Source organism: Calonectris borealis, chromosome 18 (assembly GCF_964195595.1).
Source record: "Calonectris borealis chromosome 18, bCalBor7.hap1.2, whole genome shotgun sequence".
In the NCBI taxonomy this organism is placed as follows: domain Eukaryota; kingdom Metazoa; phylum Chordata; class Aves; order Procellariiformes; family Procellariidae; genus Calonectris; species Calonectris borealis.
In genome coordinates, this window is record NC_134329.1 from 10,400,051 (window position 1) to 10,414,757 (window position 14,707).

General features: G+C 35.1%; 1 protein-coding gene across 2 annotated transcripts in view; it reads left to right on the forward strand.

Annotated features, from left to right (window-relative positions):
- Positions 1-12,441, forward strand: part of SPECC1L (sperm antigen with calponin homology and coiled-coil domains 1 like) — an 80,152-nt gene extending 67,711 nt beyond the window's left edge. For both annotated transcript variants that reach the window (XM_075167862.1, XM_075167861.1), the window contains exons 14-16: positions 1,625-1,741; positions 2,660-2,719; positions 4,900-12,441. In XM_075167862.1, the coding sequence (XP_075023963.1) occupies positions 1,625-1,741; positions 2,660-2,719; positions 4,900-4,989 (267 nt within the window). In that variant the 3' untranslated portion in view covers positions 4,990-12,441. The remainder of the gene's footprint in view (positions 1-1,624; positions 1,742-2,659; positions 2,720-4,899) is intronic.
- The last annotated feature ends 2,266 nt before the right edge of the window (positions 12,442-14,707 follow it).

Here is a 14,707-nt window from a genome sequence, read left to right on the forward strand (position 1 = left end):
TGAAAAAGTTTTAACCAAGCATTAATTTAAATCCAATTTCCTGTCTCTCTTGAGGAGAAAGGAGGGAGAGCTTCATTTTTTTTCTTTGCTTTTAAATTTTCCCACCCCTGTGGCTTGAGGAAGCTGTGTGAAGAACATGTTCCCACAGACTGGGGGTCTCCAACAATGACATTTCCGTTTGCAAGCAGGCAGCAGGATGGCAGGCGAGGCTCAGACCACTGCCTTGGGCATTGTGAGCCCGAGCACGTACGCTTACGTCACCAGAGTCTGAACCTGCATTTGGTGGACTTTGTATAAAAAGTGCTAAAGCTGAGCAGGAAATGGAGATTTCCCTCACATTCTTCTAGAAATTGCCTTTAGTTTTGTTTTTTTCCTATGTTGGAAGGGATTGCAGTTGTTTTCCATTTGTAATCCAAATCATTGGTTTGACAAGAAATACAACGGCCTTCGTTCCCAGCCTGCGTGGCACAGTAACGCTGATTCCAGGTGGATTTTTCTGCATTAGGAATGGCAAGTTTTAGTGTCTTGTCAAAGACAGGTGATGACTATTAAATTGCTGTCAAGTGAAAGGTTGACTTGTGTGATTGTGTTTCTGCAATTCTGTGACTGAAGGTTATAGTTCCTGTTACGTTAAAATTTTTAAAACTAAGTAGGGGAGCTGGTTAGCTTTTGCTTAAGCCCAGTTAAGTGAGTTAGATATTAAAGCATATTTATATTTCTCCATAAAGGTCTAAAAGATAAATTGTGAGTTGTTGTTACTGGTTGTTTCTTAATTAAAGTTTAAACTGGCTGCTATCCACTTAGCCTCTTTACCATTGTTTGACTGCCAACAGCCAAGTGTACAGTAATTTAAAAGGTCACTGAGGCATCTTGTTCATAACTCTTTTGGACTGGGCTGACTCTTTCTACAATAATACAGTCTCAGGAGATGCATTTACCAGTGCCACTGAGTTTCCTACTGGAACTAAAAGATCAAGAGTGCAAGATTTTTCAATTCCAATCCCAATCCAAAGATAATGGTTCCCTGCCAGTGTCAGTGTTAAATCTGTTGGAAAATCTTTATTTGTGATCTTGTTCACATAAGTTTCTGTATAGAAATGGGTTTGTTTGGAAGAGAAAATACTTGTCCTCATCAGTTAGAAAGTTTGTCTGGGTATTAATGCAGTAGAAGCAGAAAAGTAAAATCTTACATTAATAGAGATACTACCACTGGGTCTGTTTCAGGGATTTTAGGCATATATCTCTAACTCATTTGCTTTCCTATCTTGGTGTGTACAGTTGTACTAAATCTATACTCTTACCCTCTCTAGCACAACATTTTACACCTTTTAACACACACATTTTGCACTTATTATATTGCTTAAATTAAAAAATTACCTTGAATTAATATACAAGATAACTGACTTTATTATCACTAAATTTTTTTGTTGTTCTCTGTAGTAGTGGATTTTGGTTTCTTACCACAGAACTTTAGTATTAGACTGTTTGCTTTCTGTGCTGATTTCTTCAAAGGTATTAAAAAAAAAACACACCCACACAAAAAATCACAAATATTGGTGGATTGGTAGAACTAATACTTGTTAGATTATGATTTTAATATTGTTTATATTTTTTTTCCTTCAAGAATATCGACATAACAAACTTCAGCAGTAGCTGGAATGATGGCTTGGCTTTCTGTGCAGTCCTCCATACTTACCTCCCAGCCCATATTCCTTATCAAGAACTAAACAGCCAGGATAAGGTACGACATTAAAAATCCCATTCCTGGGACTGCGAAACTATATAATTAATATGGGTTAAAAAAGAAGAATGAACAAATTTGAGTTCTAAAAAAAAAAACAAACAGTATTACTAGGAATCATAACTGAAACACTTCAAACTACCTTGGTGCTATTCTTATTGTAACCTTTTAATATTATGAGATCATTGGGGTACAGAACTTTGGAATAAGTATAAGAAAAAATAATAACAGAAGGTCATAAATTTAAGTCTGAGGCATTTTATTTAACCCAAACAGTTGGGAAGTGTTTTCAGTTCACGTTTTGGAAGCAAGGAGTGTTTAAGCTTGAAGATTTTAAATCCATCAACTTTGTATCTTGACATGTTTTGTTCATCTCTTTCAATATCACAAGGATGTTGTTTCATCCTACTTTCTCATATTGATAAGTGACTGTGATACTCTTCTCAAGTGATAAGTATCAAATAAAGGTAAACTAGAAGATGTCAGGACTGCAGAGTAGTCTGTATGTATTCTAGTGTGCTATAGTTAATACCTACTGGTGTGTTATCTGGAGATGTATTCTTAATGATAATTCCTAAAAAGATATAAGAATATTTCATTAGCGCATGAAGAGATTTTTTTTATTTATGCTTTTTAAAGAATAAATAATTTGTTCTTTAGCATTTTATAACTCAGTCATTCTTCACTGACGATTTTTCAGCATTATCTTCTGAATGAGGAATTCATAAAAATTTTCTATAAAATTTTGGATTATATTAGGACATGTTCATTCCTATGGCTCTTTAAATTACTGTGGTCAAATTATAGACTCCATTTGAAGCAAAAGTAACAGCATTACTATGAACATTCTTAACACCACTTTATTATGTTTGAAGCAGTATTTCCTTCGATTCTAACATGTTTTTATATCTCATGCAGAGGAGAAATTTCACTTTGGCTTTTCAGGCAGCTGAAAGTGTTGGCATCAAATCTACTCTGGTAAGTTGTAAATGCATACTGAATTAATAATGTCCCATTTACAAAAATCAAATTATTCTATTTTGTACTTTTGAAAGATTTTGATGCTTTATACTTAAAAATAGAAGCAGATGAGCTCAGCTAGAGGTTATTGCCCTTGTATCATACTTGATTGAAAAACATAAAAGATACTCCCTACCTCAGTGGCTTTGTTTAATAAACCCACTGTCATCAATAACATAAGCTTACATGTTTTTTGCATTAAATAGTGACTGAGATACAGACCTGTACTCCAGCAGCTGCAGCAAAGGCTGCAGCATGGTAGCCTATAGCAGATAAACTCTTAAGCTATAAAAGGAGATTCACCAAAACTTATCTCTCAATATCATAAGAAATAGTAATAAAGGAAATAGATTTGTTTGAGAATAATTTGAGAAATAGTTACGTGATACAATCTTCACGAATTCATTAATTCTCTCCTGTCTCTGACCTACTTTCAAATTATTTGGGTTTTTTGGAATTTTGGAGGTACAAATCAAGCTATGTAATTTGTTCTTTTGCTTAGCGTAATGAGAGGCAAGACTTTAACTCTTAAGTTTAGACTTTTGTCATCATAAATAATTGGAATAATAATTTTCAATTATTGTCTATAATAAGCTTTCTTATAAAAATTTTAGCTTAAAATAATTAGTTTTCAATAATATAGTATTTACTAGAAAAGGAAGATTTCTGAAGGTATAGAATTGGGAGTATCCCAAGCCCTTGTGAATAAACACAAAAATTCGGCTAAAAATGCCAGTATCAAAAATTATACTTAAGTGATACTTTTGTAACCTACATTCTAACAAAGCTGCCAGAGCTAGCAACTACTAAGACAACAAAGTCAGACATTTTTAAAAATAACACTTTCCCTGATCCTTATCAGAGCCTTTACCCCCAGCATTGTATTTGCTGACAATAGCAGTGCAACTGTTGGGCTTTAATACTTAGACTTTGTCAGTGGTTTGAAATGTGGAAGTTTCTTACCAAGTGCTGATGTAAGAACTAGATTGTGGAAAATAACTGCAGTAATTCTTACATAATTCAGCTTTAGTCTAAATGGTTGCTGTCTGTCCTTTCTTTTTGTAATGTACTTAATTACAGATATTCTAAAAAGAATTAAATCTTTTCAGCATTTTTTAAAAGTGCAAATTGTATCCATGTTAAGGATTTAATGTCTATTTACGTACCTACATACACAATGTGTACGATGTGTATGTTTGTGGATTTTTTTCCTTGTCCATATTGCATGGGTGGAGGATTAAAAAGGGTGTGAAAACTACTGTATGTAAATAGTAGTGGTAATGTAAGGGGAAGATATTTGTTCCCTGAGTAAGAAAATGTTCAGCTACTTTCATGTGGAGAATTAAAAAAAATTACTTTCCCTTTTGTGAGTTCTGGAGGTTCCTGGACCGAAAGCTTACAAAATAGACCCTTAGAGTAAACAAAGATTATTAGAAACTACATCACACTGTTTTCCTTTGTACATGTGCTGAAAAGGGTAGATCAGGCTTTGTTTACCCTGCTTATTCACTGACAATCTGTTATACTGTTACTATGAAATATGTGTGAACTGACCTATCAGTTAGACACAGATCGCATGTCTCTCTCTTGAATATACCCAAATTGGTATTTGTAAAACAAACTTCCCTCTTCCTTGCCTCTTTACTCAAAAATACGTATAAAGTAATCTAAAGTTCAGTAGTCTACTGTAAAATGAGATTCAGTTATTTATTGACGCTTGACTCTTACCCTGATATGAATTTTGAACTTTAGCTTCAATTAATCTCTGGGCCTTGATTCTGTGACTCACAGTTCCTAGGTAGATTGCATTGACTTGCGAGGCTGCTGTAGGGGTTTGTGAACACTAAAGTCTTGACTACTATACTAATTGTACTAAGTGGGGGACAACTCAAGCATGCACGGCATTAGATATTTCGATCTTAAGTCAACAAAATAACTATCTACAGATACGCTATTCATAGCTGTTTACATTTTGTAAGTAATACAAAGATGTATGGAAGAAAACAGAGCTTTCTTCATCAATGCTTTAAATTGTGGAAACTTTACAGATTTACCATTCCTAGGAATTTGTAAAAACACTACCACATTACTCACAAGGTTATCATTCCTGATTTTGACTAATCTGTTTTCTGTGACAGGACATTAATGAAATGGTGCGAACTGAGCGTCCAGACTGGCAGAATGTCATGCTGTATGTTACAGCAATTTACAAATATTTTGAAACTTGAAACCCTAATAATTCAACAGATCCACGGGATAGAACCAATATGAGCTATGAGATGGAAATCTTACTGAAATGCTAATCCCCATTTCACTGAAAACTGGCAACATTTGAGTCCCCTCAAACTTCAGTGATACTATCCTGGATTGCCTCAGATTGCTTCAGCTACTAAGCCTGGAAACAACTGTTTAAGAGCAAGAACTTGTTGCCACAGTGCTTGGAATAACCCAAGTTATTAAGCTATTCAGATTAATTATGTAGCCTAAAGAGCCTGGACTACTTATGTGCTGCCTTTCCAGCCAGACTTCCTGAAGCTTTCTTTCCTAGGAGAGTGAGATGAATGGATCCTCTAGCATATAGCAGACTGAATGTACAACTAAAGCTTTGAGAAGGAAAAGGATAACATGGCATCGTATTACTGAACTTTCTGTAGCATCCTGATACCACAGAGTCTGAATATTCTACCCACAGCGTATGGCACCCCAATACAGTAGAGTTCTTAATGGTAATTTAGTTACTGCCTTTACAGCTATTTTCCCTCCTTTAAAATGTGCACAATATTCTAGGAAAACAAGCTTTTATTCCGTAACGACAAATTGAGTGGAAAAGTGCTCTCAATACCTCGAAAAATTTGTCACAGAAGAACTCTTCATTCTAAAGCTTCATTATAAGCCTACCTCTGTCACAGTGATGTGGCTTCCAACTTTTATCTTATGGACTGTAAAGACTAGCACATACAGCTCCTGGTTTTCAGGGTACACTGTACTTCAAGGAATCCAAACTCCCTGTGCTTCCATTATAACAGAAATGAATCAATAATCAGCCCTTGTACAGCTTGTTCTTTCCCCTCTTCCTCCTTTGCCTGTATAGCACGCACAGCTACCCCAGACTTTACTCTACAGCAATACAAGCATACATCATGGATTTCTGTGGTAGAATTTTGGAACTGGGATAGCATTTCCTCTGCAGAGAAGATCTTTTCAATAAGATGTAATAATGAAGTAGTTTGTCTCAAAATCCAGCTTTGTCATGTTTTCTCTGTGTTTTTCATTGATCTTGCACACTCTCATCTGACTGACAGAAGGTGAGATGTTCTCGGACAAGAACTATGGAGGAACTGATGTAATGTGTATACACCCAGTAGTCTTGAATATTGTGTGGAAATGACTCACTGTCACAAGGAAGGAATTGAGAAACTTTAGTGTGCTCAACTTCTATTTTCCTAAAATGTACCTGAATTCATGTAACAGCTCTCGGGCAAAAGAGTTCAAGTAAGTGCCTTAGCGATCATTGAATTGATACATCCTGGCACTTCAGGGCCTTGTGCAGAATATTAATGGTTCAGAACGATTTCATATATCCATTTGTCATAAGCTGTTTGTTGTAATCTTGTTTGTCAAATCAAGGGAAGACTTCACTCTATCATTGCTTCTGCCTATTTTTCTGAATACTTATCAGCAGTTAAGCCACAGTTGAACATCTCTCATTAATATTAAGCAGAAGCCTACTTTAGAAATGAGTTCTGTAACAATTGCTATTTATAAGCACATGTTCTTTCAACACAGTAACCCTGTTATAAAGAAAATAAATCTGCCATTCCTATGGTGCTCTTATGACTGTTAAGGACAGTTTGAATGTCATAGATGTTAACCCAGTGAGTGCAACTGTGCTTGCATCTGTGAAACTTCATTATGGTATAAAAGCACAGATTTAACTCAAATTATTGCCAAATCCAAAAACCTATCATCTGAAGAACATGGTCCACGTGAAGAGTAATAATTCAGCATGTCTTTAGCAGCTAGCATTATATAAAAATATATGCTTACACTGATATATGCCTGTGAGAATTACAAAAATTTGCAAAATAACTACTTAATCCATGATGAGGGCCTTCGGAGAAGTTTTCAGAGCAACAGCGTCTCATACATTCTTACAGTTCTTTAGAACCCTAAAAGTAGCTAGATACCCTCAGATTATTAATTGGTGCATTTGAAAAGCCAACGTAATCTAAAGACCATTGTTGCAAGAGAGGCTTCAAGTGAAATATCTTCATTAACAGATTTTAATAAAAGTCTGAAATACAATGTCCTCTCCCATATATTTCTTCAAAAATCTTTGTTTACTTCATTTCTTCAAATAAGTTTCAATAAGAATAGTACTATTGGAAATACACATTATTGCTGTCTCACATTCCATCTCTTACTACTAAATTCCAGTTTTTGCTAATTTGTGTTTAAAAAACTTTCTACTCATCCTCTGAACAGACATCCTTATCTATGAATGTCTTATTCATTGCCTTAGATTTTAAGAAAATATTTTTCTAATGAAATGGATAGCATTTCTTGATCTAAATTCACTCATAATCTGTTTTGTTAAGATAATTTGAGCTTTAAGCTGATTTTTTTCTGTCCAATGGACAACTTCATTTACCTGGAATGTTGTGTTAATCCTTAACTGAAATAACACTAATAGTATAACCATTTGTAAAAGGGGAAATCACATTTTCCAGATACTTTCTGTTAAAAAGATGAGCTGCTAGTCTTCAGAGAGAGAGAGAAAAGTTATTAGTAATTATAAAAATTATCTTGTTTTGAACTTCAGAGCTCTGTAAACTACTTCTTGGTGTGACCTGTCTGATAAAACCTCTGCTGAATTCATATCTATAAAGGAATATCGGGCTCCATGAAGAAGTTTTTTTATAATGTCTGAGCCAACATATAGGATGCTGCACAGCTGTCCAAGTGGAAGTAATGAAGCAATGGAAGGTCTAAAACAAACATAATGCCCTGCTGCACTCTACAACATGTTTTTTCTGAAGTTTCAAACAGCACTAATTTTTCAAGAGGAAGAATAGCTGTAGCCCTTCTGGATGTGGATGATACTGTTCTGTTTGGTTCCTACTCATAGTTAATCCTGAAACAACCTAGTTTTTTGTACATACGAAGTGCAAGTTTATGCTGATTTACTTTCCTTTCTTTTTAATCCAGAAAATATTTCTGAATGTACTAAAAAAAGGACAAATATTTTATCATCAATTTATAATATTACATTTTAATATGTGCCTTGCAAATGCCCTGATGGGTTACTCGTTGCCAGCTGTATGGGTGGGGTGGGCAACAGCTATATCGTCTTCTGGATCCTGTTTACTGAAACACTTCCATAGATTAGAGAGGTCAGTTTAGAACCAGATGTGTATTCGGTTTGGCTAGTTGTTGTCCTGATGCAAGATCATCAGCAATGAACTGAATGAACAGTTCTGGCGTTTTCTTTACCAAAAAAGAAGGGATGGGAGGAAAAATTTAATTTTGGTTTTTCAGGAAAATTCTGTCAGAGAAGTTTTGATATAGAGTATCTAACAATAACAGAACTGAGATGACTTCAGAATGGATTACGCTTGATTTTGGTTTTCAGTTGGTTTTGTTTGAGCCAGTTTGATTTGGTTGTCTTGTATATTTAAATAGAAACATTAGTTTAGTATCTCTGGTGTGAATCTCAGTGGCCGTCACTGGATCTCTCATTCTCATGCCTCTGAGAAATTGTGAGTGAAATTTTCCATTTTAAATTTGTGTTTGTGGATAGATTATCCAGAATATAGTATTTAATTACAGCATATTCTGATGTAAAAGTAAATTTTTGTTTCTTTTGCATAAAATATATTCCTGAAGCTACATGTGGCATTTCTGATTTTTTTTTTTATCTCCAGTTTTGTACAATATTTCCACTGTGTGTGTTTTTCTGTAAAGTCCATCATCATGCTTTAGGGGCCCCTTAATTTGCCAGAGCTAAATGAACTCAGCTTTGATGTTTTGGTGTAAACTCATATTAATACCACTGGCAGCAGTCATACTCTGGTTTTACATGCATAAGGAGGAATAAATCTGTCCCTTGCTCTAATGACACAGTATAGTGGTTTAAACTGCTGAGAATCTGCCTTAAGAATTTTGTAGCTGTCACAAAAAATTCTCATTGGCATCTCATTTCTGTTAATGATCTCAACGTTAAGTTCTCACCTATTTTTTCAGTTCCCTGATTCAACACTTCAGACATTTGGATTCTGTTGCATCTTTTGCATCACCAAAAAATTACTTTTACTCAATTCTCTCTATTTCTCTACAGTTTTGGCCCAGGGTACAAATTTTATTATAGCCTAGTTTTAAACAAGATTATTTGGGAAGTTAGAGATACGGAGAACTTCTGGGTGTTTTTCTTACTTTTTGTGTTCTGCTTGTGACTGGTTTGGTAATGCTTTCTGATTTTCAGGTGATATGTGACAATATCTTCCAAAGCTGCCCCCTCTGGATGGCTGATGTGAAGCTATGCATAGGCTAAAGTTAAACCTTTAAAACTGTGTTCATGTGACGCATGTGGTGACTTTACTTCTTATTTGGCTCTTGCAACTAATACAGGCTTAACTGCAGGCTGCATCAAGTAGGAGCTATTGAGGGGCAGAATTCTTCTGTGAAGGAATCCAGTTGTACACTTTTACACTATTTTTTGCCTACTGTGAGTAATACTCTTGCTGAGGTGGCCTAAGAAAGAGGATTTTAAAATAGTGGTGTTCATGTACAGACTGGTTTAACGATATAGTTTGTTTGTGGTCCTTCCCTTGACTTGGTAAACATTTATTTCTGGTTTATTTTTATGTTCTGCCAAGCTCTATTTCTGCAATTCCTTTCTTTAAGCTAGCATTAGTGTATGAATACTTAGTAATATTAACCAGTTTGAGAAATGATTTGGTGAAAAGTAGTATTAAAGTGTAGTCGTCATCCACAAGTTCTGGACATGCCACTGTGCTTTCCCAAGTTAGTGTGTGCTGATTGGCAAAACGTGTTAGAGCTGCTTAACTCTCCCACAACTTCCATATCTCCCATATAGCCTACATCACTCCAGGGTGTCCATCAAGTGTTCTTGCCCCCAAATTATCAACTCCTTAAATGAGTTAAGGGTTCATAGACATCTCTTAATATATTTAATTGTCCCTATTTAGAAAGGTATCTCTAATAGTGTTTTTGCTTTCAAAGGAAAGTGGCTGGATGGGTTTTAAATTACCGTGTGGCTTGCTGAGCATTCCCAGTCCTTCATTCATCTAAGTTTTTTCTGTTGTATTCCCTATGATTTCGATATCAGTGTTGTAGTACACTTTGTAATTGTCAAAGCCAAGATGTTAAGCATCTGGAATATGTAGCAAGTATGCTTTTGATAATTAATGCTAAATAACTTAAAAGATCAAGGTTTTTACAGTTCTAATTTCTGTTAGAGTGTTGATACGAGTGTCTTTTTTTCCTTATGTATTTGCGCTTGCCAGTTTTTGGGATGCAACACCCTTGAAGTCAGTTTGACAAGGCCACTATCCTAGCCTCCATAAATTAATTCATTCTGTGATAATAGGATTATGTCCTCACACTGAAACTTCAGTAAAACCTATGAATACCAGATGACTTCCTTCCAGCTGACATTTATCTTTTACTTGGAATATTCCTTACCCTTAGGCCACTGTCTGCCACAGAGTTGCACATAAAGTGCTGGTTTCATTTTAATCCCCTATTTTCAGGGGGTTTCAGTTTAGCCAAAATCACTTACTCAAAGCTGAAATGTGGCACGTTTATTCTCCACTGGGAAGTATGCTTCTGTTTAATAATATTTTTATGAGATTGTATTTATGGAAACTGAAAGAAAAATGTCATGAAGCTAGTTTTGTTGCACTTTTCTAAGGCTTTTGTATTTTGCATAGAGTTCTAGAATATGAACAAGTTGTTTGGGGAAGTCAAGGCTTAAAACTTACTGTGCCCCAGCATAGCAATGTATTATGTGCATTTTCATTCTAGAGATACACGTATTATTTTAATGGTATGTAGCTAGTGTATTTATATGGTAGTTAGGAAGCCCAGTGGACATTTCCTGCTGCAGAGGAGCCATTGGCCGTCCTGGTTCCACAGTTCATGAACTGACCTGTCTTGACAGTAGACTGCATTTGCAATAATGGAATAGTCAATTTTTGTTTCTGAACCCTGTATCAATAAATAGGGAGAAAGAGGCTCTTCTTTTTTTGTTCCATTGTTGAAATTTCTCCGGAGGCTTTTACTGGTTTCCAATTATTGCATATGTTCAATTGGGATAATTACTTGGGAATCAGTTCAGTAAAGAGGGCACAAGTACATGTAACATACTCAAGTAATTAATCCTTGTAACTTACAACATTTCAGTTTGTTAGAAACTTTTGTTTTTGCATATATTTTAGGGTCAATTTTACTATTTTTAAGTAGCACTTTTATACATATCTGAAGGCGTCTTTTTAACAGAAATGTTTTTTCTGTATGTTATCTAATGGAAAGAAAGTATAACACTACTAAACAAAGCATAGGCTAGTTAGCCTCCAGACTGTAAGTTCACTTTAGGTCAGTAATGATCAAGAGTTGTTCGATATGTATGAAATAAATCAGTGATCCCATTTAATATTGGACAACTCTCCAGATCAAAGTCAGAGGGCATTAATTGGTACCCTCCAACTCTTGGATGAGGGTACTTTCAGTTCAGGTGTGAGGCAGAATTGACAGAACAGTGTGATGAATTTTGGACTGCATGAAAGAACAGAATTTTATTGATGTCTCAGTCTAACTTCACAGCACTGTATTGGATAAGGACTAACCTTGTTTGAGATGACACTGCAGCCAGTACTAGTATCTCCCAAATAGCTAGTTTAAAGCTTCTTTTCCATGGCCTTTAAAGATGATGTAAAAAACAGTGATTCTTAAAAGCTCTTCTCATCCATCCAGCTTTTCTGACTTGTATTGGTTTTACACTCCCTTGAAACACAACCGTTAGACTGACCTAACAGTACATGTATGGATTTAGTAATTCTTGTTCTAGACAACAAGCACTTCTCTTTTTTCCAGAACCCTTTCAAATGTTTTACACACAGAGATTGACATACATAGACATTTTACATATATAGAGAGGTTTTACATAAATGTATATATGTACATATATATACACACACATATATATACATGTGTGTATACATATAGGTACATATGCACGTTCTTAATAAAAGTGAACATGTTTCAGGAAGTGCTTGCATCTTGAATACTTAGGGTGGTGTATTAGCATATACATTTAAAAGGTAAGGAGAAAAAAACATTTTGTTTGCTTCTGGTTAAAGCTAAGAAATACAGGTTTGAGGAAAATTTGGAAGTATGTTCAAATTGTATTTCACCCTGTTTCTGGTTTGAAAGACACAAGCCATTAATCATTGGAACTTAAAAGGTCAGCAAGCATATTTTAAGCTAAACCTTTTGGAGGACCAATATGCTTTTAGTTTGCACGGACCACTAAAGATCTGGGCATTTACTTTCTCCATAATGTATTCTGTATGAGTATTTAGTATGTATGCCTTCAATTTGCCAATGTTGCCATGTTTTCTTCTTAATTATTCATGAAATAAAGATTGCAAATAGCAAAATGTGTGTATGTTTTCTTCAGTGAAGCTGCTACAAAAGAATATTTTAACGCTATTTGTGGCACTGTGGTTTTTCAGGAGTAAATGTTATAGGAAGTAGTTTGTGGAGGTTTATACACTATGAATGAGAAGTGCATGTGACTAATTTGCATGCACATAACCTCATGATTTTTTGGAAGTCATGTCTCTTTTGGTATACCAGCATACTTTACAGTATCTACCGCCAAAGGTTTTTAAATTATAAGATGGTGAATACCCTAGATAAGAGGTACGTATTTGAGGCATCTGCTTAGCCTGTATTGTCCTAGTCTTGAATATGAGTAACAGAGAAGGGAATTGCAGAGAATATATTCAATTTAGGCAACTTCTGTAATACATTGCAGGATTAGAATTATGTAAATGTTACTTAACCCAACCCAAGTAAGGCAATGCATGTGTGTATGCTCGCTCCCTCCCTCTCTCGCCCTAAAGGAATTGGGCTGGGGAGGGATTGGGGACTTAATCTCTATAACAGTTCAGAGTATTTAAAGCAGATGCCTAAAAATAAAATTTCCAGGTGAAAATAAAGACTAGAACACCTTAAATCTGATTTGGTTCCAATCATCCTGGATGGTAACTGTTTTCAAATGTTTTAGAGCTTTAATTTCAAGTGCTCTGGAATAAATTGGATCCAGTAGTTTGGATTGAGCATCTATTTATTTCTTTTTCTTAAATGCACTGACTAGTATAGGTATTTTAATTCTACCTATTTATTACATAATTTTTTGAGATTTTGTGTGGTGTTTTCTGAATGTTCAGCAATCCAGAAAATTCTTTGTTTCAGTAATGTTATTCTGCAAGAAAATGTCTCGTTTGTCCTTTCTTGAGGTGAAATATTCTCTCTGAATTTGAGCGGTTTACGAAAACTCTTCTTAGTTTTCAAAATGGATTCATATCCTGTTTTTAAGCATGTATCTTCAGTTTTCATACTTCTTTTAAAAATAAATGTTTTTAAAGTGTAGTGTAGTAAACTCATGACAGAAAATAGATGTTTTTCTTTTCTGTAGCAAGTGCATGACAGCATTGTAGAAGTGACTTGTACGCCTGCAACTGGCAGTCAGAAGGTCAAGAGAGAAGCAGGGAGCTGGACACAGGTCAGGCCTGAAGTATGCTGAAACAGTGGTCTCTGCACAATCTGTAGAGCTGCAACTTTCTTTCCCATCTCCACTGAAATAATATTCCCTAACTAAAGTTTTTTTCCAAGCTGTCACTAGAGAATTTTGTTAAAAATGTGAAACTAGCTCCATAAATGTGTTTAAGTTGAATATAATAAAATCAGTTAAATAATTTTGAAGGTCTTACTGTAATGAAAAACTGCAGCTATATGGAATAGTAAAATAAAAACCTCAGAAGCAACAGCAATATAATATTCCATTGTATTAAATCACAAAAACTTACATTGGAGTCATGGTTGTTCTGCAGTTAAATTCTGTATAGGAACTAGGTTAGCATTACAGAACTTTCAGCTAAAATTCTTATCATAAAGGGTTTCACAATTGCTTTGATCAACAGAAGAGACTTGGATTATACCATGTATGTTGGCAAGAGCTGTGTGTAGTTTCACGAAGTGCATAGACAAGAGGGGCTCATGAAGATGCAAGTTCTTCCCACACAAAATTCTTTTAAAACAGAGACACTAACTTATCATAAAAAGTTAACTCCCTTCTCCAGATGGGAAGTTATTAATAGCCAGCAGCTACTGTTAAATTTAAAAAAAAAAAAAAAAAAGCACGAAATTCTGCGCATTTCACATTGTTCACCCTCTCTTAACATCCTCACTTAGTGTTTTGTCTATGGTTCTTTTTTCAGCACTATCTTTCCTTGGGCCCAGCATTTGTGTTCTTCTCGTTTCTTAAACTGGTATGTTTTCTTTTTCGTCCTCAATAGTAAAGGCTGAGTGAGGTACAGAATTCTTTGAATTGCTTGAAAAGTAGTGATGGTATTGTGTAAAGGTCCAATACCTTCCGTATGAATTACTGCTTGATGCTGCAACCCAACACCTTGAATGGAGAAGTTAGCTAATTAGTGCCTCTATTCCCGGCAGTTCAAGATTAGAAGATCATTTATGTCTAATTAAATGTTTTTTATTAGCTTCACTTCTGTTAGAAAAGTTGCTTTGAAACTTCTCCCATGTGTCTTTGCTTAGAAAAAATTTTGTCTATGAACTATGAAAAAATACGTTTATGAAAAAAAGAAAAGTAGATAAGGGACTGGTGCCATCAATCCTAAT